At 63.3% G+C, this 23386-nt stretch overlaps 3 protein-coding genes across 19 annotated transcripts in view; 2 read left to right on the forward strand and 1 right to left on the reverse strand.

Annotated features, from left to right (window-relative positions):
* The window catches only part of LOC138820397 (serine/threonine-protein kinase WNK1-like), an 88631-nt gene extending 86611 nt beyond the window's left edge, over window positions 1-2020 (forward strand). For all 10 annotated transcript variants that reach the window (XM_070012040.1, XM_070012041.1, XM_070012043.1 and 7 more), the window contains one exon: window positions 200-2020. In XM_070012040.1, coding sequence (XP_069868141.1) covers window positions 200-517 — 318 coding nt within the window. In that variant the 3' untranslated portion in view covers window positions 518-2020. The remainder of the gene's footprint in view (window positions 1-199) is intronic.
* On the reverse strand, window positions 2013-13463 carry LOC138820398 (DNA repair protein RAD52 homolog). 3 transcript variants are annotated; one of them, XM_070012051.1, is made up of 12 exons: window positions 13220-13463; window positions 11762-11970; window positions 11074-11175; window positions 10104-10218; window positions 9922-9989; window positions 8398-8516; window positions 8116-8191; window positions 6292-6470; window positions 6092-6198; window positions 4054-4125; window positions 3748-3966; window positions 2013-3146 (listed from the first exon to the last, which is right to left on the reverse strand). In XM_070012051.1, exons 2-12 carry the CDS (start codon window positions 11840-11842, stop codon window positions 3088-3090), a joined length of 1197 nt encoding a protein of 398 aa, XP_069868152.1. In that variant the 5' UTR covers window positions 11843-11970; window positions 13220-13463; the 3' UTR covers window positions 2013-3087. The 3 variants fall into 3 exon arrangements, with proteins under 3 accessions (XP_069868152.1, XP_069868153.1, XP_069868154.1); XM_070012052.1 differs by having other exon boundaries at window positions 10104-10197; window positions 13220-13461; XM_070012053.1 differs by lacking the exon at window positions 4054-4125 and having other exon boundaries at window positions 13220-13462.
* A 7144-nt stretch (window positions 13464-20607) lies between these two features.
* Window positions 20608-23386, forward strand: part of LOC138820395 (ELKS/Rab6-interacting/CAST family member 1) — a 135814-nt gene continuing 133035 nt past the window's right edge. For 4 of the 6 annotated variants that reach the window (XM_070012032.1, XM_070012034.1, XM_070012036.1 and 1 more), the window contains exon 1: window positions 20609-20719. The gene's annotated coding sequence lies outside the window, so the exon portion shown is untranslated. Of the gene's footprint in view, window positions 20720-23386 lie in introns of all 6 variants that reach the window. The other 2 variants (XM_070012037.1, XM_070012038.1) reach the window with 1 other exon arrangement.

Genomic DNA, 23386 nt, shown 5'->3' on the forward strand with positions numbered 1-23386 from the left:
CTGGCGCCCTGCCTGGATCCGGGCTGGGCTGCGTGCGGCCAGCGCAGCGTCCCTTCCTCCCACCCCAGCCCTGCGGCCGTGCGCCGCCCCTCCCCGCGCGCGGCCCCTCCCCTCTGGTGGGATCACCCGAGGCTCTCCCCAGGTCGGGCCCTCCACCGCCCCGCGCCCCGCGCCCACCCGCGCTGTGCTCTTGTTCCAGGGCCCCGGCATGGCGCGCAAGTTCTCGGCCCCCGGGCAGCTGTGCATCTCCATGGCCTCCAGCCTGGGCAGCTCGGCCCCCATCGCCGCCGCCTCTGCCACGTCTCTGGGCCACTTCACCAAGTCCATGTGCCCTCCGCAGCAGTACGGCTTCCCGGCGGCGCCGTTCGGCACGCAGTGGAGCGGGACGGCCGGCCCCGCGCCGCAGCCGCTCGGCCAGTTCCAGCCGGTGGGCACCACGTCCCTGCAGAACTTCAACATGAGCAGTCTGCAGAAGTCCATCAGCAACCCCCCCGGCTCCAACCTGCGGACCACCTAGCGCGCCCCGAGACGCGGGCCGAGGGCGTGCACTAACCGCCGGCTCACTTCATCCTGAGCCCCGCCAGAACCTTCCTCCTCCCTCCACCTGCGGGAGGCGGGAAGGAGCGGCTTTCTTGTGGTGGGTGCCCCGCTGAGCTTTCCTGTCTGCGCTCGGGGTGGGGTGGGGTGAGGTGGGGGTGGACCAGCCTTGGGGTCACCCACCCGCACACCTCGGCCCCACCCCCTCCTCCCCGCACCCAGTAAAAACTAGCAGGGCGCGGCAGCCTCCCCCTAGGCCACTAGTGCTGTCGCGCGCACCAACGAGGAAACACTGTGATAGAATGTTGTTGGACAACAGTAGTTTGAGAGAGTGAAGTGTGAAAGGTTTCAAAGGTTCACAGAAAGCGAGCTCTCCTCACCAGACGCTTTAACTTTTCCTTTGTATCTCCACTGTATTAGAAGAATAAATGTGAATGTAAAATTGTATAAATCGCCGCACTTGAATACTTGTGTTCTCCCAGTACTGCTTGCTGGGGATCTCAGTGCCTTGGACTTGGGGTGCCCCCGTCCCGAGCAGCAGCCACATCCCAGACCCCAGGGGCGCGGAGGCGGAGGTGGTGACCGGGCGGCGGCGGCCTGAGCAGGTGGGAGCGGGGCCGGGCGGGGCGGGCAGCGGGCGGGCAGCGCGTGTATCAGCTGAGAGCCTGGGCCAGGGTAGCTCCGAGGGACCAGGGCCGGCGGGCGCGGGTCCCAGCCGCACCGTGCCCCAGGCCTTTCCAGCTTGGGGCTCGGTACTGCGCTGAGATGCCCGCCCTGTCCGCCACGTCCAGATGGCTGCCCCCTCGGAGCGCGGCACAGCACTGTCGCCTCTCCATCCCCACAGTCACCGCAACCGGCCAGCGTTCACCGTGCTGCGCCTCGACCCTCTCGAGGGCTGGGGGGAGCGGCTGGCACCGTTTCCGCTCCTCTGACTAAGCTAGAAAGTTGCCGTTTTCCACCTTTCCCTTCGTGGAAAAAGCAGCGCGCGGCCCACGCGGTGGGATTGTCATTCTTGGGGACCGGCCAGCGCGAGGCCCGCGACAAGAAGGTGGCGAGCGGCGGAGGCCGAGGGGAGCGCGACGGACCCGCTGCACCTGGACGCGGCTCCCACGCCGCGGCCTCTCCCCGCGTGGGGCTCCCCGGGGACGCGGCCTCTCCCCGCGTGGGGCTCCCCGGGGACGAGCCAGTGCTACTGGACTGGTTAAATTATTTTTGTGTTACTAGGACAGTTTGAGTATCTTTTCCACATTAAAAAGGACTTTCTCGATTCCGGGTGTTTCCTTACATTATTTAACAATGTACACTGTTTTTTTTTTAAACAAACTGAATCCGCGCCTCGGGAACCTCAGCCGCCGTTATCGTACATTTTGCACTAACTCCGGGTGTGGCGCTTCTTGTAAGCTGCGCTTCGTGCTACGGTTTGTTACCTTTGTAGACTTTATTTAATGAAACCATTCAAATAAAGCCAACTTGCCTTTGTGGAGCTGCGGGCTTTCCTGTTCGTTTCCAGCCGCCGTCTGCCTCTTCCCCCCGGGAGCGGGCCGGGCCTGGGGGGAGCAGGGCTGTGACCCGGGGCCAGCCCGTGCCGTGGCACCTTGAACGGAAGGGTGAAACACGGGGGAGCCCAATGCTAGGCTCGTCCCCACTCTGAACTGAAGCAGCTGCCGCCAGCGTTTGCTCCGGGATGTCGCTGCTCGTGAGATGTGGGTGCTGGTCCACCCATGCTCCCCTCCCAGAGTTGCAGCCAGAAACCTCCAGCTCAGACTCGGAAGTCCAGGGGCTTGAATTCAGGGCCTTGGTGCTGTCTTGAGTTTTGCACAAGGCTAGTGCTTTATCATTTGAGCCACACCTACATTCCAGCTTTTTGCTGGTTAACCAGAAAGTCTCATGGACTTTTCCTGCCTGAGGGCGTCAGATCTCAGCTTTTGAGCAGCAGGGACTGCAGGCGTGAGCGTGTGTGACTGGCAGCTTGCATTTTCCTTGGGCGGGGCCTGGTGTTTGGGGGCAGGGTGGGGCGGGGCCCCACGGTGGCACCTGCCTGGCTGGCCACGCGGAAGTCCTGTCTGTCGGTCACTGCCACCCAGGCATGCTGCCCCGTGGGTCAGGCCGTGTGAGGTGGCGGTCCACGACTCGCCACGGAGGAGCCCGAGCCCCGAGCTGATGGCAGACACAAACCCCGACCTGCCTCCAGGGACGGGGCGCGTGGACCCGGGAGGAGGCCCGGCATCGCTGGGGTTGCAGGCAGGCCGCGGTGGGGGAGGAGCTGGCGTGGGACGGAGACACCGAGGCCGCCACGGGCCGGCCTGCGCGCACGGACAGCCGCCGCTCCCAAGACGTCTTTATTCACACAACAGCTTAGGGACAGATGCAGGCTCGCTCGCTGCGGGGGGGGGGGGGGGGATCGGGGAAGGGGGGCTGGCTCTCTGTGCGCCCTGACCCGGGCCTGGGCGAGGCTCGGTGAGGAGCGGTCAGTCTCGGGCCATGGCCAGCGGCTTCCTGGGCAAAGGTGTCTTCCAGTCCCCTCGGGGCGGCGCCTGTCCAGCCTGGGCCTCAGGGTGGATCCAGTTTCCGTTTCTTCCAGTCCCGGTGCTCCGGGGGAGCCTCACCCCCTGCGGAGGAAGCGGGGGAGCTGTGACTTCCAGATGAGCAATCCCATCTCAGACTGAGCCGAGGAACAGACCCCAGGAGGCCTGGGCGCGGGCCTGCGTTCCCTCGCCCTTGGGAGGGCCCGCGGCACGGCCCTGGTGGCTCTGAATTCGCTCGGCGTCTACGTGGATGTCTGCTGCGTGATCTCACCCGACTTCAATGTCCTCGGCGTTCACGGGACTGTTACTATTGCATTTTTTGCTTTCTGTCATGGGGCCTGAACTCAGGGCCTGGGCGCTGTCCCTCAGCTCTTTAGCTCAAGGTGGGCGCTCTACCCCTTGAGCCACAGCGCCACTTCTGGTTTTCTGGTGGTTCTCAGACTTTCCTGCCCGGGCTGGCTTTGAACCATGACTCTCGGATCTCAGCCTCTGAGTAGCTCTGCCTGCCACGCTCCTCCCGAGTTTACCTCCCGCTCAGACTGGGGGCCGCCCGGACACGTGGCCAGGCCCGGCTTCTGTTAGTTGAGAAAGGGCCTTACAGCCATCTGCCAGGGCTGGCCTCCAGCCGCCAGCCTCACAACCCCTGTCTCCTGAGCAGCTGCACTGGCCTCCCGTGTTGGGCTACCTGTTGGGAGCCAGTGCGCGGTGCAGGTTTGGGGGTGCCAGGACTCGGGTTTCTCCGGCTTCTGGTGGCAGGTGTGTGGGCGCCGGTCTTGCAGCGCCACCTGGTGGTCCGGGGCTGCGTGGGCAGAGGTCCAGGGGGGTTCTGGTTTCACCGAGGGCTTCCTGAAGTCTTCCAGGTCCGGAGTGAGGTCCCAGAGGTCCAGGTTGTCTTCCGGGTTTGCTGCAGGGGGCAGGGGGCAGAGGTCAGAGGTCACAGGGCCCAGGGCCCGGCAGTGCGGCTGCGCAGGCTGGGCCGGGGCCTCCTCACCTGGTGGGACGTCCTCCCTGAGGGGGGCGGGGGCCGAGGGGGGGCCGGGCCGAGGGGGGGCCGGGGGGGGCGCTGTGGGTGACACAAGCAGAAAAGGCGAGGGGTAGATGGCGCAGCCGGCGGGCTTGTTAGCGCTTCCCTTCCCCGCGCCCGCCCCGCCGTCCGCCTTCCTCTCAAAGTAGGAACAAGAAAACGCTGTTGTTGGTTTGGGGGATGCTGGGGTTTGAACTCTAAGCCTCACGCTCGCCTACGCCCGCGCTCAGCCCCTTGTGCTCCGCCCCGGCCCCTTGGCAGCTCTGGGGACGGGGTCCCCTGTGCAGCTGGGGTGACGCTTGCCAACAGCAGTTGACAAGGCCGGACAAGGCCGGCTGCGAGCCGCGAGCCAGCGGCTCCAAACATGGTTCTGGGGTTCTGTGAGGGCCACCATTACCCCCCCACCATGACTCTACCACCACCACACCACTACCACACCACCACCACCACCACCACCACCACCACCACACCACCACCACACCACCACCACCACACCACCACCACACCACCACACCACCACCACCACACCACCACCACCACACCACCACCACCACCACCACCACACCACCACACCACCACCACCACACCACCACCACACCACCACCACCACACCACCACCACCACCACCACCACCACCACCACACCACCACACCACCACCACCACACCACTACCACCACCACACCACCACCACCACACCACCACACCACCACACCACTACCACCACCACACCACCACCACACCACCACACCACCACCACCACACCACCACACCACCACCACCACTACCACCACCACCACACCACTACCACCACCACCACCACCACCACACCACCACCACTACCACCACCACCACCACCACACCACCACCACCACCACCATCACCACACCACCACCACCACCACCACTACCACCACCACCACACCACTACCACCACCACACCACCACCACACCACCACCACCACACCACTACCACACCACCACTACCACCACCACCACCACCATCACCACCACACCACCACACCACCACCACCACCACCACCACCACCACCACCACACCACTACCACACCACCACCACACCACCACCACCACCACCACCACCATCACCACACCACCACTACCACCACCACCACCACCACCACCACCACCACACCACTACCACACCACCACCACACCACCACCACCACACCACCACCATCACCACACCACCACTACCACCACCACCACACCACCACCACACCACTACCACCATCACCACACCACCACTACCACCACCACCACACCACCACTACCACCACCATCACCACCACACCACTACCACACCATCACCACCACCACCACACCACTACCACACCACCACTGCAACTTGCCCTCTGCAGCCCTGTGGTGGTGAGCGGTCACAGCGCCCTGAGGCCTTGGCTGTGTGTCACACTCATTTCCCCGTGGGTGCAGAGGACAGGGAACCAACGCGGGCTGCGGGGGGGGGGGGGGGCCTGTGCAGCCCAGCCCCACCCCGCCGCACCCCCGCACACACAGTCCCTGCGCAGCTCCAGCCCAGCCCCACCCCCGCCCCGCCCCCTGCACACACAGTCCCTGCGCAGCTCCAGCCCAGCCCCACCCCCGCCCCGCCGCGTTCCCCGCACACACAGTCCCTGCTCGGGCGCCTTCACGCCCCTGTGGGCCCCGCACTGACGCCTTTCTGTGTAGACCGAGCAGCCACGGCCCATCACCCCAGCTGCTCAGGAGGCAGAGACCCGAGGCGCAGACGGCTGAGGAGAGCTCTGTGAGACTGCGACCTTGGTTGACCAGCAAAAAGCCGAAATGGGGGTGTGGCTCAAGGGGAAGAGCGGGCTCCAGCCTTGAATGAAGCCAAGGGAAAGCACAAGGCCTCGAGGTCAAGCCTAGTACTGCACGCACACACAAACATCCTTTTGCCCTGAAACGTCAAGTTCCGCCCCCCCCCCCCGCCCCATCCGCCAGGAGAGCCGCGGGGAGACCCCCACGCACCGTCACTCTGTCCCACGGCTGCAGCCGGCCGCCGCTCCATCTGCTCCCGGAACTGCTGCTGCAGCTGCTTCTGCCGCAGCTTCCGCTGCAGCGTGGCCTCCTCCGCGCTGCGGAGCCAGAGACGTGAGTGCCAGGCACGGGGGGGGGGGGGGGGGGGCCGGCCCGCAGGCGGGGCACAAACGAGCACGCACGGGCCCTACCTGGAGCAGCCGCGCGTCTCTCCCTCCTCTTCCTCGGGGCGGCCTGGCCTGCGCGGGGCCGGCGCTGCCGCGGCCCCCGGGGCTCCCGCCTGCAGCCAGCAGCTGTTGTACCTCGCCTGCTCCACCGACGGCTCCAGGTCTTGTCTCTTGGCTTTGGTCAGATCCACTTCCAGAGGCCGCTGGAAAAGAAACATGGGAGGGAAAGGGCCTGACGGGAGATCCTGGAAAGGATCACTGTCCATCACCCCTCCGTCACTCCCCATCATCTCTCCATCACCCCTCCATCACTCCCCATCACCCCTCCATCACTCCCCATCATCTCTCCATCACCCCTCCATCAATCCCCATCACCCCTCCATCATCCCTCCACTCCCCATCACCCCTCCATCACCCCTCCATCACCTGTCACCCCTCCATCATCACCCCTCCATCATCTCTCCATCACCCCTCCATCACCCCTCCATCATCACCCCTCCATCACTCCCCATCATCTCTCCATCACCCCTCCATCACCTCTCTGTCACCCCTCCATCATCACCCCTCCATCACCCCTCCATCACCCCTCCATCATCACCCCTCCATCAATCCCCATCACCCCTCCATCACCCCTCCATCACCCCTCTGTCACCCCTCCATCATCACCCCTCCATCACTCCCCATCACCCCTCCATCACCTCTCCATCACCCCTCCATCACTCCCCATCACCCCTCCATCACCCCTCCGTCACCCCTCCATCATCACCCCTCCATCACTCCCCATCACCCCTCCATCACACTGGAACGGTGAGTGTGCACGGACCTCAACAGACACCTGCAAGATGTGGTGAGCAGGCCTCACCGAGGATGAGCGCCACAAAGCAGCCCTACTAAAGACACTCTGTGGTCTCAGTGCACGTCTAGAGGGGCGCAGGACCCCGCGGCTGCATGGGAGTGGGGCTGGGCACACCCGCCAAGCCACAGGCCCGGGGCGCCGGCCGTGGTCACGCTGGGATGGCCACAGAAAGCCCAGCTCGGCAGTGGGAGCGCGGCGCCCTCCCTCCAGCCAGCCCCAGCTTCCGCGGGCGGGGACCCCGACCGGGCCTGCTTCCCCATCCAGTGCTCTGGTGCTGTGTCCGCTCACCTCCGCGCCCCAGCCCGCCCCCCAGCCCGCCCCGCATTCTCCCCCCCCCAACCCTGGCGCTCGCCTCACCTCTGCCCTCCTGGCCACTCCCGCCTGGCATGCGCCTGGCGCTTTCCTGAGCTCCACCAAACGGTGGCTTGGGTTCTGCGTATGTGGCTCCTGCCCCAGGCAGGGGGCCAGAGACCACTGTCCTTTGCGACCAGAGGCAGTGAGCAGAACGGGAGTCCTCTCCCACAGTGATCTCACGCCTGTCATCCCAGGTGCTGAGCAGGCTGAGATCTGAGGATCGCAGTTCACAGCCAGCCTGGGCAGCAAAGTCCATGAGACTCTCATCTCCAATAAACCACCAGAAAACAAAGTGCACTGGAGAGCACTTACCTTGAGCTGAAAAGTGCAGGGACAGCGCCCAGGCCCCAAGTTCAAGTCCCAGGATCAGCAAAAAACAAAAACAAGCAGCTGCCTGGGGTGCGGGGGGGGGGGGTTGTCCTGGCAGAAGGGGGGCAGAGCCTTCCCGTGGAGGAGGCCGAGGGAGGGGACGCGGGGACACAGGGACGCAGACCGTGCCGGCCACAACTCCTGACCAGGATGGGCAGGGAAACCACCAAGCCTCCATTTCCTATGGGACACAGCCTCTGAACAACACCCCGAGCCCGTGGCAGCGCCTGTCCCAGTCCCCCGCCCCCAGCCGTGTGCATGCAGCGTACCTGGCGGGGGAGCTTGCTCAGGGAGCGCAGGTAATCTTTGTCCAGGATGCAGTTCCCCAGCGCGTTCCCGAAGCTCCTGGCGTGAGGGGAAGGGGCGGGGCTGAGCAACGGCCGGGGCTCCGCCCCCAGGCAATGTCCTTGTGGGTGCTGCTCAGGCCCAGGATGCTCCTGGCGTGAGGGGAAGGGGCGGGCTGAGCACCGGCCGGGGCTGGCCCCCAGGCAATGGCCACGTGGGTGCTGCTCAGGCCCAGGTTGCAGAGCCCAGCGCAGCCCCATGCTGACCTGAGCGCGCGCTTCAGCCCGTCAGTCACCGCCTCCTTCCTGGCCTTCTCCAAGGACAAGGCCTTGGACTTGAGGCCCTCGCTGACCCCGTAGCCCACGTCCTCGTGGTAGGCGCCATCCTGGCCGAGGGAAGAAAGTGCGGGAGCCCGGCCGCAGCTCCCTGCCCAGCCCCAGCCGCAGCCCGGCCGCAGCTCCCTGCCCAGCCCCAGCCGCAGCCCGGCCACAGGTCCCTGCCCAGCCCCAGCCGCAGCCCGGCCACAGGTCCCTGCCCAGCCCCAGCCGCAGCTCCCTGCCCAGCCGCAGCCGCAGCCCGGCCCGCACCCAGCCCGGCACACTCCTCAGCCAGCAAAGGGCTGACCCCGTCATACCTAATGGGCAGCAGACCCTCCCCCAGAAGGCGTACTGGGGACTGAACTCGGGGCCCTGTGACCAATGCATGCCTTCTACCACGGGAGCCCACCTCTCAGTCATACCCAGGCCGTCCTCCTAGACAGCAGGACGGACAGCGGCCACCCCGCCACGCCCAGCATCGCCCAGCATGGGTTGAGATGGGGTGGTGGAAACTTTTGCCCAGGCTGGCCTCAAACTGCCATCCTCCTGACTCCCAAGTAGCTAGGACTGCAGGCCTTGACCACCACACCTGCTCCTCTGTCTTTCCTACTGTCCGATGGCATCCACTTCTCGGACTGACTGCCAGTGATAGCGTTAAACACAACGTGTGACAATGCCACACCAATACTTTGAAAACAATTCACACAGCACTTCAGGAAATGAACATACATACATATGCGTAAAAACCTACCCATCCCCAACTACCTACTTATGTGAGTTTCTTAGACTGCTTTTTTTTAGAAGTTGGAATAGAATTAATGAGGTTGAAAGGCAAATCATTTTCTAGAGTTTGAGACTGTATTTCAGTGACAGAGCAAGTGCCTAGTGCTGATGAGATCCTGGGTTCCGTGTCCAGCACTGGGGGCGGGGGGAGGGGGGTCTCTCACACACACACACACACACACACACACACACACACACACACACACACACACACACACACACACACACACAGTGGACATAGGGGGGAGGGGGGTCTCTCACACACACACACACACACACACACACACACACACACACACACACACACACACACACACACACACACACACACACACACAGTGGACATAGAAAGAACCCAGAAGCGCCATGTGTCTCATCGAGACGGCGTTTGAGGCGGCTGTGGTGTGGCTCCATGGGAGTGCCTGAGGCCTGAGTTCAACCCCAGCATTTGCCAGAAGAAAAAACAGAAACAAACCCGGAAGACTTGACCCTCATAAAGCCTAGATCTTTGGGAGGCTAACATCTGCAGGTTCACAGTTCCAGCCCGGGGCGGAAAACCCCGTGAGATGCCATCTGGACGGAAGGGCCGGGCGCTGGCGTGTGCCCGTGCCCGGCATCGGGGCTCTGCCCATTATCTGGTAGGCCCGGGCCATCCCTGTCCCCACCCCCAGGGGGCGCCGTGCCACTCACCTTTAACTGCACCCTCACAAAGGCACAGACACCCACGTAGAACTTGCCGTTGTTGAGGTCCACAAAATCTAAGAACGGGGGGGGGGGGGGGGGGGGGGCTCAGAGGGAAGCAGCAGCAGCCCACCCCGGAAAGCCCGCCCCATGCTCAAAGCGAGGGAGGCGCGGGGAGGGGAGACGCGCACCCACGTTCTGCTGTGTGACCGAGTGCGCCCAGCCGTTGTAGCCGAACATCTCATTGGCCAGGTTAATCACCCTGTGGCCCTCGATGTAACACACCTGGAAAACGAGGGGGCGGCCCTGAGCCGGGCAAAGGCCGCGTCGGCCTAGTCACACGGGAAGGGCATTTTCGCCAACGTGAGCCTCCATGCGCCTAACTTGGATTTCAGAGATACAGAAAGAGCCGGGGCAGGGCTGGCACCGGCTCACGCCTGGACACCCGGCCGCCCGGGAGGCAGAGCTGGGGCCCGCCAGGCAGCAATGAGCTCACACAAGTGGCGCCCCCTCACCACCCCAGCTACCAGGGAGCAAAACCAGGACTGCGATTCAGGCCACTGACACGCCTGTCGCCCCAGCTCCGCTGAGGCCTGAGGCTCCTGGTTCAAAGCCAGCCCGGGCAGGAAAGTCCATGAGACTCTTCTCCAATAAACTACTCAGATAATACAAACTACAGTGAGCTGTAGAGCCTGCTGGGCAAATGCGAGGCCCCGGAAGTCAACCCCAGTAGCTACTTGGAAAAATATATATATAACTTTATTTTTATTTATATATTTTTTGAGATTATGGGGTTTGAACTCAGGGCCTGGGCACTGTCCTTCAGCTCTTTTTGCTCAAGGTAACTTTGAGCCACAGCGCCATGTCTGGTTTTCTGGTAGTTCATTGGAAATAGGAGTCTCCAGACTTTCCTGCCCGGGCTGGCTTTGGACCGTGATCCTCAGATCTCAGCCTGCTGAGTAGCGGGGTGACAGGCGGGAGCCGCCGGCACCCAGCTGTTACACAAAGGCAATGAATGCTTGGACCACGTCAGACGACTCTCAAGGCTGGACACCCCCTGCCTGCTTCCCGGAGGGTCTAGGAAGTAGCCCCTCACTTCTGAGTCTGGCCCCACACAGGGGGGTTGGGGGCCCCATCTCCAGGTCATGGAGCTGCTCCTACCTTCTGGCCTCCTCCAGCCATGCGGCTGCTTATGTATTCCGGGCCCAGCCTCTGGCGCAGGGCGCTCTGGATGGCCTGGTATTCCTCCGCCGAGTACTGAGTCTGCAATCCAAATGAGAGATGGGCCAGGCTGAGGGGCGCCCCCCGCCCCGCTTCCCCCCCCCCCGCCCCCGCCCGGTGTTGGGGAGAATCAGGAGGCTCTTCACATGCAGCCGGGTTCACTTTGAATTGTACCTTATATGAATACATAATACCCATCTAAACAAGATTCCTGCTACGCTCAGTCTTTTTTTTTTTTTTGGGGTCCAGTCGTGGGGCCTGAACTCTGGGCCTGGGCGCTGTCCCTCAGCTCTTCAGCTCAAGGCTAGCGCTCTACCACTTGAGCCACAGCGCCACTTCCGGCTTTTTTCTTTTTGCTTATGTGGTGCTGGGGAATTGAACCCTGGGCCTCATGCATCCCAGCCCACGCTCAGTCTTTTTTAAAACTAATTTTATTTATTTTGTGTATGTGACACGGAGGAATGGAACCCAGGGCCTCGTACATGCTAGACGGGGGCTCTACCACACTCCCAGCCCTCTGAGCAGTGCTGATGAGAAGCTGGGAATGTGTGCAGCGCATCACAGACGCGCACCTGCCCTCCTGGACACAGCTGTGCGGGTGACCGGCCCGGGACAGAGCGTCTGATACCTGTCCAAAACACAGCACAGCCCTGCCACCCGCGGCGGGCCGGTCACAGCCCCCAGGGGGCGCGTCCTCAGCCCCAGACATGCTGGTGCTGGCTCTGCAGAAATGAAAGCCCTGAAGGAGACCTCCAAGACGGCCGGGCGTGGGGCGTGGGGCGCGGGGCGCTGCAGGAGCTCCTGGGACGGTCAACTGAAGCCAGCCACGCTCCTCAGCTGTGGGAGAAACGAAAGAAAGCTGCAGGCACACTATGGCCGCGTCCTGTCAGGAACAGTCCAGGACGTTGGGGCCGGGGCTCTGTCCCCATCCCAGCCGAAAGCAGACGAGATCCGAGGACTGTGGCTCAAAGCTAGCCCGGGTAGGAAAGTCTGTGAGGTATGTGTGTGTGTGTCAGTCCTGGTGTGTGAGGCTGTGTGTGTGTGAGGCTGTGTGTCAGTCCTAGTGTGTGAGTACTGGTGTATGTGTGTTCTGGTGTGTGAGGCTGTATGTGTGTCAGTCCTGGTGTGTGAGTACTGGTGTATGTGTGTCCTAGTGTGTGTGTCAGTCCTGGTATGTGAGGCTGTGTGGCTGTGTGTGTGTGGCTGTGTGTGTGTGGCTGTGTGTGTGTGGCTATGTGTGTGTGAGACTGTGTGGCTGTGTGTGTGTGAGGCTGTGTGTGTGAGATGCTGTATGTGTGAGGCTGTGTGTGAGATGCTGTATGTGTGAGGCTGTGTGTGTGAGGTTGTGTGTGTAAGGCTGTGTGTGTGAGGTTGTGTGTGTAAGGCTGTGTGTGAGGTGTGTGTGTGTCTGTGTGTGAGGTTGTGTGTGTGAGGTGTGTGTCTGTGTGTGTCTGTGTGTGTGTGAGGCTGTGTGTGGCTGTGTGTGAGGTTGTGTGTGTGTGAGGTTGTGTGTGTGTGTGTGTGAGGCTGTGTGTGAGATGCTGTATGTGTGAGGCTGTGTGTGTGAGGTTGTGTGTGTGAGGTGTGTGTGTGTCTGTGTGTGAGGTTGTGTGTGTGGCTGTGTGTGAGGCTGTGTGTGTGTGTGTGTGTGTGTGTCAGTCCCCGGCCTCAGCCCCGGCCCCGGCCTCGCGGGCGGGGGGGACCCCGGCCTCCTGCGCCCGGCCCCGGCCTCGCGGGCGGCGGGGACCCCGGCCTCCTGCGCCCGGCCCCGGCCTCGCGGGCGGCGGGGACCCCGGCCTCCTGCGCCCGGCCCCGGCCTCGCGGGCGGCGGGGACCCCGGCCTCCTGCGCCCGGCCCCGGCCTCGCGGGCGGCGGGGACCCCGGCCTCCTGCGCCCGGCCCCGGCCCGCGGACCAGGCTGGGCGGCGGGGACCCGCGCTCGGCCCGGGACTGGGGACAAACTGAAAGGCGGAAAGGAGTCAGTGGTGTTGGACGGATGTACGGCCGAGCGGACGGACGGAGGGACGCGGCGGGCCCCACCCGCGCCCCGGCCCGCGCCGCGGACCCCCGCCCCGAGCCCCACTTACGCGCCGCCCCGGAGCGCGCGGAGCACGCCGGGAGCCCCGCCCGGAGACGAGGCGGCCGGCGCGAGGGCGTCTGGGAACTACGGGGCGCAAGGCACGCCGGGAAGAAGGTCCGCGCCCGGAAAGCACAACCGGAAGTGCGGCGAAGGCCCCGAAAAGACGCAGAGTAACGGGGTGCCGTACAGCAAGAGGGACGGGACGACTCTTCATCGGCCCGAGCGCCCCCGCCCCCCGCCTCGCGTTCGTCTCCCTTCCCGGGGCCCCGCGCCGTCGCTCCCCGCGCCGCCGGGTCATCGCAGGCCTCCCGGAGTCCCGCGGCCTCCGCTTTGCCCCGCCCCACGTCAGGCCGAGGCGCGGGCGGGAGGGGGCGTGGCCTCCGGGAGGGGCTCTAGGGGCGTGGTCTCCGGATGGGCGGGGCAGCGAAGCCTTCCAGGGGTGTGGTCTCCGGGACGGGCGTCGCCTCTGGGGCGTGGTCCCTGGACGGGCGTGGCCGGAGAAGGGGCGTGGCCGGAGGAGGGGCGTGGCCGGAGGAGGGGCGTGGCCGGAGGAGGGGCGGGGACGCCCAGTGCCCAGCCAGCGCCCGTGGCCCGTCTCCCAGCCGCCGCCGTGGCCCCGGCTCTGCAGCCCCGGGGCCGGGGCCGAGGGCCGGGCAGGTCCGGCCTGGTCGCCCGGTCTGTGCCGTGGGGTGGGCTTGGGTGACCGACAGCACACGGCCTCTCCGCGGCGCCGCCCGCGAACCGAAGGGAAGGGCGCGCATGCGCGCCACCCCAGCTCCCCCTGCGGCTGAGCTGAGGACAGCGGTTCGAAGCCAGCCCGGCACGGAAGGCCGCGGCGCTCCGACCGCCGATGAGCGGCCAGAGAGCCCGCGCTGGAGCTGAGGTCGGGCGGCGGAGCGCCAGCCTTGGGGGGAGAAGCCCAGGGTCCGAGCGCGAGCCCCGGGCGTCCCCCCCAGGAGCCTGACCCGAGCTGACCCGCGGGCCGCCCCCCCCAGCTGACCCGAGCTGACCCGCGGGCCGTCCCCCCCAGGAGCCTGACCCGAGCTGACCCGCGGGCCGCCCCCCCCAGCTGACCCGCGGGCCGCCCCCCCCAGCTGACCCGAGCTGACCCGCGGGCCGTCCCCCCCCAGCTGACCCGCGGGCCATCCCCCCAGCTGACCCGAGCTGACCCGCGGGCCGTCCCCCCCACTCCCGAGCTGACCCGCGGGCCGTCCCCCCCACTCCCGAGCTGACCCGCGGGCCGTCCCCCCCACTCCCGAGCTGACCCGAGCTGACCCGCGGGTCGTCCCCCCCAGGAGCCTGACCCGAGCTGACCCGCGGGCCGTCCCCCCCCAGCTGACCCGCGGGCCGTCCCCCCCCAGCTGACCCGAGCTGACCCGCGGGCCGTCCCCCCCCAGCTGACCCGAGCTGACCCGCGGGCCGTCCCCCCCAGCTGACCCGAGCTGACCCGCGGGCCATCCCCAGCCGTGCGTGGCCTGCAGAGTCAAGGTCCCCGGCCAACCCCACGGAGCGAGCAGTTGGTTGTCCGGTGGAGGCAGCGGGGATGGAGGTTTGGACTCGGAGGCCGGAGGGGCTCCGGTCAGCAGCCAGCGTCCACGCACAGTTCCTCGGGTGTGAGCGCGCGCTGGCCTTTAGGCCCCACGGGGACTCGAGTTTTAGGGGAAGGGAAGGCAGTCCGAGGAGGCCTAGGAAAGGAGACCCAGGCGAGTCGGTGACCTCAGCTGTGCAATGCGAGAGTTACAGAATGGGCCACGGGGGACGTTACCCGCGGATCTCCCTGCTTCGCCCTCCTCCCGAGGAGCTGGAGTTCTGGGCATGCCCAAACGGATTTTGAGATAAAGCAGCACTTTCTCCCTGCTGACCTCCAACCTCCATCCTCCTATATCCTCCTCCCTAGTCACCGGGATTGCAGGTGTGAACAACAATGTCCAATCCTGGAGTCGTTTGTTTTTTGGTCAGTTGTGGGGCTTGAACTCTGGGCCTGGGCGCTGTCCCTGAGCTCTCATGCTCAACGCTAGCGCTCTACCACTTAGATCACAGCACCACTTCTGGCTTTTTACTGGTTCATTGGAGCTAAGAGTCTCACAGACTTTCCTGCCTGGGCTAGTTTCAAACCTTGGTTACGTAAACCTTGGAGTGTAACGTTACACAAGTTTTCTGGGGGCAGTGGCTCACACCTGTAGTCCTGCTCAGGAGGCTGAGATCTGAGGATCCTGGTTCAAAGCCAGCCTGGGCAGGAAAGTCTGGGAGACTTTTTACCTCCAATAAATCACTCAGGAAAAGGCAGAAATGGTGCTGTGGCTCAAGCAGCAGAGCAGTGGCCTTGAACACAAAGAGGCTCAGGGACAGCGCCCAGGACTGGGGACACACAAACACACACACACCCGAGAGCCTACAGACAGGAAGCAGTTCTTACTCCTCAAAAGAGCTTTATAAAGTATGGGGCTCTAACAAGCACGAGACAATTATTTTTTATTGCATTTTTGTCACCTCTGTGGAAAGTCGGCTGCATTCCGCATCCATTAGCTCCGTCACTGCTCCTCTGAGGGGCTCTGTACAGCAGACGCAGCTCTGCCTTCAGAGCTGTGGGGACCTCGTGTCTTCTAGAAAACGTCCATCTTCAGGATTGTCTCCTGCTCCGTATTTGCTGCTGGAGACTAAATGGAACTTCATTGACAACTCAGAAGAACCACAGGGGCTGGGGCTGGGGCTCAGAGGCAGAGCGCCTGCCCAGCATGCACAAAAAAGCCCCGGGTTCGATTCTTCCATACCACATACACAGAAAAGGCTGGGAGTGGTGTTGTGGTTCGAGTGGTAGAGTGCTAGTCTTGAGTAAAAGAAGCTAAGAGACAGCGCCCAGGCCCTGAGTTTAAGCTCCAGGACTGACAGAAAAAAAAAAAAAAAGAACCACCGGCAACAGGGCCCAGGGATGGGAGGAACTGGGGGTGGGGGCCCACGGGCAGGAGCCCCGTTGGTGTCAGGTAGTCTTTGAGATTCCGTTACTCACCCCTCCTCTTCCTGGGCTAGCAGCCCACGATCGTGGTCTGCAGCCTGTCCACTGCGCAGAACCCTGGAAATGTCACTCTGTGCGTGGGAGGCCAGCGCTTCCCCCCCTTCTCCCTCCCCCCCCATGCCCGGCCACGTGGGCCGCATGCTGGCAGAGCAAGGGCCTGGGAGGACCAGGCCCGGAGTGGAAGGATGTGGGGGGGACGGGCACCCCCAGGAGCGGGGCTGCCTTTTCCTGCAGCATTGCATCCCGGGGAGGGGCAGCCGAGGAGTCACCCGGTGCTTCTCTGAGCTGGCCCTCCGTCCCCAGGGACAGGATTGTTGTCCCTTCCGGTCCTTGTGTGCCGAAGGTCGCGGCTGCAGGGAGCCACCGCCCCTCCATGGGGTGCAGAGGGAGAGGAAGGCCGGTGAGTGTGGGGGAAGGTCGGGGTCTGACCTGGCGTGGGGGTCTCACAGAGGGTGACCATGCGGGGGTGGGGGGGCAGGGGAGGGGCATCATCCCATGGACTTCCCAAAGCCATTCTGATAACCAGACGCCGTCGTTTGTAGAGGGAAGGTCTAGCTGCGTGGCTCAGGTTGGTCTTGAACTCCTGGGCTCCAGGGATCCTGGGACTGCAGGTGTGCACACACCCTGCACAGCAGGGCAGTGTCTGTGTGGCCGTTCTGGGGAGCGCTAGCGGGACATCCCATGACATCCAAACGCAGCCATCACATCGCACCTACCAGCCCTTCTCCTGAGCTACCACTGTTTAAGAGGCCTGCGGCCAGAGCTCGTCCAGCGGGGATAGACTGACTAAAGAAACTATCGGGTGAAAAGTTGCGATGGGCTGTCATCCTAGCTCCTCAGGAGGCTGAGATTGGAGGATCTCACTTCAAAGCCAGCCCGGGGTAGGAAAGTACGTGAAACTCTCAGATCCACTTAACCACCAAACAGCCAGAAGTGGCACCATGGCTCAAGTGGTAGAGTGCTAGTCTCGAGCATAAAAGCTCAGGGACACCGTCTAGGCCCTGGGTTCAAGCCCCTGGACTGGCATGTGCACGCGTGCGTGCGCGCACACACGCGCACGCACATACACACACACACACGGTGCGGGTGGTGGGCCTCCCTAACAGTTGTGAAGCCTTGAGTGCAAACCCCAGGAAACAAGAGAAAGTTGTGCCAGGCGCGGGGGGCTTGTGCCTCTAATCCTCGCTCCTCACAGGACTGACACTAGAGGAGGACAATCTGAAGCCAGCCAGTGCAGGCAGGGAAGAACAGTAGACTGTCTCTAAAATCACCAGCACAAAAGAAAAGAGCAGGGCGTGAGGCAAGGCTCAAGGTGATGCAGAGAGCAAATGAAGTCGAGCAAGTTGAGCAAGAGGAGCTAGCCAGGTAAGCTCTGGGGACCTCGGGGTCCAATCCCAATGACCACACAGAAAACACTTAAGGGCTGGGAAGGTGGCTCAGTGGTAGAGCGCTTGCCTTGCATGCATGAGGCCCTGGGTTCTATTCTTCAGCACCACATACGCAGAAAAAAAAAAGGCTGGAAGTGGCGCTGTGGCTCAAGTGGTAGAGCACAGGCCTTGAGCTGAAGAGCTGAGGGACAGCGCCCAGGCCCAGAGTTCAGGCCCCACGACCTGACCCAAAAAACAAAACAACAAAAAACACTTAAAATGACGGGGCGTGGGGGGGAACAGGGGGCCAGTGGCTCACACCTGTCATCCCAGCTACTCAGGAGGCTGAGATCTGAAGATCACAGTTCAAAGCCAGCCCAGGCAGGAAAGTCTGAGACTCTTACCTCCAATAAACCACCAGGAAACCAGAAGTGACGCTGCAGCTCAACTGGTAGAATGCTGGACTTGAGCTGAAGAGCTGAGGGACAGCGTCCAGGCCCAGAGTTCAAGCCTCATGACCTACCAAAAAAAAAAAAAAAATCAGGTGCTGCTGAGGAGCATATGAGACAAAATGAATTTTGTGTTCAGACTGACTGGATATGTCATGATTCCAGAAATTCTCTGTCAAAATTATCTCACTATATTTCCAAATCCTGCCAGATTCCAAAAGTTCCACAACTGTCGTTGCAGCATTTTGGATACGGGCTCCGTCTCCAGGGTTATCTGTGTGTGCGTTTGAAACATGCAAACCGGGGCGCTGTCCCTTAGGCTTTTGGGGCTCAAGGCCGGCACTCTACCACCTGAGCCACGGTTCCACTTCTGGCTTTTTGGTGGGTTACTGGAGATAATAGAGTCTTGTGTATTTCTTGTGTATTTCTCAAGGCCGGCACTCTACCACCTGAGCCACGGTTCCACTTCTGGCTTTTTGGTGGGTTACTGGAGATAATAGAGTCTTGTGTATTTCTTGCCCTGGGGTGGCTTTGACCCTTGCCCCTCAGATCTCAGCCTTCTGAGTGGCTGGGATTACAGGTGTGGATACCAGGCTGTTGCTCAACCAGTGTTATCTAATAAGAGTGTGGGGTGAGAGAGGGACTAGTCATCTTGAAGCAATGTTCCTCCTGAGCCCTGGACCCCTCCAGCTGGAAACACAGGCTCTGGGCCCAGTCCACGGGACCATACTCCCTTTGCGAAAGAGAGAGACTGGGAAGAAAGGGGAACAGCTCCAGGGAAGTTCAAAACCTAGCAAGGTAAGTACTAGAGTGTGTGTGTGTGTGTGTGTGTGTGCGTGCGTGCGTGCGCCCACACGTGCACCTAACAAACTCAGGGCCTCAGTGATACTCCTGCATTGTTTTGTTTGTTTTTTTTTTTTGCTCGAGACTGGTGCTTGACCACTTGAGCCACAGTTCCACTTCAGACTTTCTGGTAGTTTATTGATGAGGCTCACAGACTTCTCCTGCCTGGGCTGGCAACCCTCAGATCTCAGCCTCCTGAGTAGCGAGGATTTGTGAGCCACCGGCGCCTGGCTTAGTCACGTTCTTTGATACCGCGCTCCCTAGCGATTGGTAGCCCTACCTTGGTTTGGTGTGTGTGGTGGGGGGAGAGGTGTAGCACTGGGCTGGCTCTCAACTGTGATCCTCCGATTTCGGCTCAGCTGGTAGTAAGCCGGGGCAGGGCAAACCAGAGTTTGATGTGTGAAGGAGTGTGAATATTGCAGAGACACTGCAAAATGATCCTGTGTGAACCGGCTAATCACGATCGCGGGAGATTCAGGCCGAGTATGACTTACCTGGTAGCTCCTCTCATCTCAGAGATGTTCTAGGTTATCTTGATGCGCACCGCAGGCCGGGCGCCGTGTAACTCACAGGGTCTGGAGACGGCTTATCTACACCTAGATTAATGGCTGCTCAAGCTCTGACCTCCAAAGAGAAAACCAACTTATGACTCAGCCTGAGGAAACCGGGGTCCCCAGGAGACGGCATCGGCTGCCGGGGTGACTCACCTGCGGCGATAATGATCAGTACTTGGCTCATGCCTTGGGTTCCTTGGTCCATGGGTACTGGGCATAGTCCTTGGGGGTGGCCTTCTCTGTGCAGTACTTGGCACAGTCCTTTAGGGTCACTCTGTCCAGGCAGCACTTGGCTCGGTCCTTGAGTATTTGGGCCGCCCTGCCTCACCCGCGCGGTGCTGGGCACAGTCCTCGGGCCCCGCCTCACCCGCGCGGTGCTGGGCACAGTCCTCGGGCCGCCCCGCCTCACCCGCGCGGTGCTGGGCACAGTCCTCGGGCCCCGCCTCACCCGCGCGGTGCTGGGCACAGTCCTCGGGCCCCGCCTCACCCGCGCGGTGCTGGGCACAGTCCTCGGGCCCCGCCTCACCCGCGCGGTGCTGGGCACAGTCCTCGGGCCCCGCCTCACCCGCGCGGTGCTGGGCACAGTCCTCGGGCCGCCCCGCCTCACCTGCGCGGTGCTGGGCGCAGTCCTCGGGCCGCCCCGCCTCACCCGCGCGGTGCTGGGCACAGTCCTCGGGCCCCGCCTCACCCGCGCGGTGCTGGGCGCAGTCCTCGGGCCGCCCCGCCTCACCCGCGCGGTGCTGGGCGCAGTCCTCCGCGAGGCGACTCCCGTGCCAGGCCCGGGAAAGGCCGCTTCGTCGGACGGCGCGCGCGGCGGGACTCACGCCGTCGCCGCGGCCGCCCCGGGGAGGCCCCAGCCCCGCCCCCCGCCCCGCGGCTGCGCCCGGGCGGCCCCCCGCCGGCTGCGGCTCCGGCTCCAGCTCCGGCTCCGGCTCCGGCTGCGGCTCCGGCTCCGGCTCCGGGGCGGCGGCGCGCACGCGCGGGGCGGGGCCTCGGCGGCGGCGCGCACGCGCGGGGCGGGGCCGGCGGGGGCGGGGGGCGGTGACGTCACGCGCGCCCGGCCGCGCTCGGCGGTGGCGGCGGCGGCGGTGGCGGCGGGCGCCCGGGCGGCGGCGACACCCGCGGAGCGTGAGGCGGCGGCGGCGGCGCGCGGAGGGCGGCGGGACCCGAGCTCCCCGCCGGGCGCGGCGCCGAGGCGTTCGCGGTCCCCTCCCGGCCGCCCGCTCCCGGCCCCGCCGGGCAGGGCAGGGCAGGGCGCCCCGGGGAGGGCCGGCGCCGGAGGTGAGGCCGGGGCGCAGGCCGCGCGGCGGGGACGGGGGGGGGGGGGGACCCGGCCTCCACAGCCCTCCCCGCCTCAGCCCTCCCCTCCTCAGCCCTCCCCGCCTCAGCCCTCCCCACCTCACCCCCACCTCAGCCCCACCTCACCCCCACCTCAGCCCTCCCCACCTCAGCCCTCCCCACCTCAGCCCTCCCCTCCTCAGCCCCACCTCACCCCCACCTCAGCCCTCCCCTCCTCAGCCCCACCTCACCCCCACCTCAGCCCTCCCCTCCTCAGCCCTCCCCGCCTCAGCCCTCCCCACCTCACCCCCACCTCAGCCCTCCCCTCCTCAGCCCTCCCCACCTCAGCCCTCCCCTCCTCAGCCCCACCTCAGCCCTCCCCGCCTCAGCCCTCCCCACCTCACCCCCACCTCAGCCCTCCCCACCTCACCCCCACCTCAGCCCTCCCCGCCTCAGCCCTCCCCACCTCACCCCCACCTCAGCCCTCCCCGCCTCAGCCCTCCCCACCTCACCCCCACCTCAGCCCTCCCCGCCTCAGCCCTCCCCACCTCACCCCCACCTCAGCCCTCCCCGCCTCAGCCCTCCCCACCTCAGCCCTCCCCACCTCACCCCCACCTCAGCCCCACCTCAGCCCTCCCCTCCTCAGCCCTCCCCGCCTCAGCCCTCCCCACCTCACCCCCACCTCAGCCCCACCTCAGCCCTCCCCACCTCAGCCCTCCCCACCTCAGCCCTCCCCGCCTCAGCCCCACCTCACCCCCACCTCAGCCCTCCCCACCTCAGCCCTCCCCTCCTCAGCCCCACCTCAGCCCCACCTCAGCCCTCCCCGCCTCAGCCCTCCCCACCTCACCCCCACCTCAGCCCTCCCCACCTCAGCCCCACCTCAGCCCTCCCCGCCTCAGCCCTCCCCGCCTCAGCCCTCCCCACCTCAGCCCCACCTCAGCCCCACCTCAGCCCTCCCCAACTCAGCCCCACCTCAGCCCTCCCCGCCTCAGCCCTCCCCACCTCACCCCCACCTCAGCTCTCTCCACCTCACCCCCACCTCAGCCCTCCCCAACTCACCCCCACCTCAGCCCCACCTCAGCCCTCCCCAACTCAGCCCTCCCTACCTCAGCCCAACTCACCTCAGTCCCTACCTCAGCCCTCCCCCACTTCAGCCCTCCACAGCCCAGCCCTCCCTCACCTCTCACCTCCACCTCACCACCCCCCTTCCTCACTTCATCTCCCACCCCAGCCCTCCACCCACCACCTCAGCCCCTGTAAATCCCCATTTCAGCCTTCCTCAGCCCCCAACCCAGCCCATCCCGGTATTGGGCCGGGCAGTGGAGTGGAGACCTCGGGCTGGGGGGGTGGCTCAGGACTCCCTGAGACACGGGGGTGGGGGTGAGGCGGGGGTGGGGGTGAGGCCAGGTGCAGAGCAGTGGGGGACATGGGGAGCGGAGGCCGGAGGCGGGGATGGAGCTGTGGGGCTTCCGGGCCTGGTGTGCTAGGTGGACAGTGAACCCTGTTTGTGGCTGAGAGGTGAAGGGTGGTATTGCAGAGGTGGATGGGGCCTGGGCTGCGCTCATTACTGCTTTAGGGTTCGGGGACTGCTTTATGCCTGTTCTTTTTTTCTTTCTTTCTTTCCTGGCTGGGCGAGTGGACGAGGGGGAAGAGGGAAGGAGGGGAAGGCTCTCTTATTGGGCCTGGCCGGGTCAGGGTGGGCAAATGCAGAGCGTGGATGGATGTGAAGTTTACACCCAGCGAGAAGGAGTGGAGTTAGACAACTCCATTCTGCTGCAGTCGTTATAGACCTCATTACACCTGAAGGAGTGTTCTTCCAGTTTTCTCTTCTTTCTTTCCTCTTGTAGTTAAAGACTAGACACCAGCCACCCAACCACCTTTATTTCTTGGCAGGAGGTGCTACCATTTGATTTTTGTGGTGGTTTGTTTTGTTTTCATTCTAGGCGAGCGTTCTACCATTTGAGCCACAGCTCCGCATCTGGGTGTGTGGTGGTTCATCGTAGACTTTGCTGCACGGGCTGGCTTCAAACTGCCATCTTCACATACCGGCCTCCTGAGTAACTAGGAGTTGGGCCACCAGCTTCAGGCTTTACTTTTTTGTCTTTTTTTTCTTTCCCCTAAACACACACAAACACCAGGTTTTGTCCTGGCTCCTTCAGGCCTAAGACTCAGGTGGTTGCTTTGGAAAGCACATTTCTGAGTAGCTGCAGGTAGTTCAAGCAGGGCTCTGGGAGCTAATGGTATGGGGACAAAAAGCTTAAATGTTTTAAAGCACAGCTGTCTTGTACGGCCTGGTTTTTTTTTTTTTTTTTCAGTAAACCTTGACATTTAGATGTTTGGTGTTGAACACTGGATTCTTGGAGATTATTTTTAATTTCTTCAATGCAGACTCATTTATTCTACTCTCTGTTATTTAGACAGGCCCCTCATTTCCCAAGGAGTGTTCTTAAAGTCAAGTGCTTTTAAAATGCTTTTAAAATAATATTCTAGAAGCACATGTCTCCCTGTGTTGGGAGATGTGTCTCCAACCAAGCACGGTTTTCCTCAGCAGTGTTTCACAATTTAGCATGGTAAATCTTGAATCTTTTTTTCTTGATTACTGCTTCCAGTTTACATTATAGCACTCACTGATCTTACCTGCCACTGCCTTGGGTTTTTTTGTGTTTTGGA

The sequence above is a fragment of the Dipodomys merriami genome, unplaced genomic scaffold, assembly GCF_024711535.1.
Source record: "Dipodomys merriami isolate MVZ:Mamm:240054 unplaced genomic scaffold, mDipMer1.0.p SCAF_877, whole genome shotgun sequence".
NCBI classification, from domain to species: Eukaryota; Metazoa; Chordata; class Mammalia; order Rodentia; family Heteromyidae; genus Dipodomys; species Dipodomys merriami.

Excerpts from the sequence above, each read along its gene's own strand:
- LOC138820398 (XM_070012051.1), bottom strand. The coding sequence starts at position 11,842 with ATGTCTGGGGCTGAGGACGCGCCCCCTGGGGGCTGTGACCGGCCCGCC. Across the intron at positions 8,192-8,397 it reads GGGCTGAAGCGCGCGCTCAG|GAGCTTCGGGAACGCGCTGG; the intron begins GTCAGCATGGGG and ends CCCTCACGCCAG. Across the intron at positions 6,471-8,115 it reads TGAGCAAGCTCCCCCGCCAG|CGGCCTCTGGAAGTGGATCT; the intron begins GTACGCTGCATG and ends TTTCTTTTCCAG.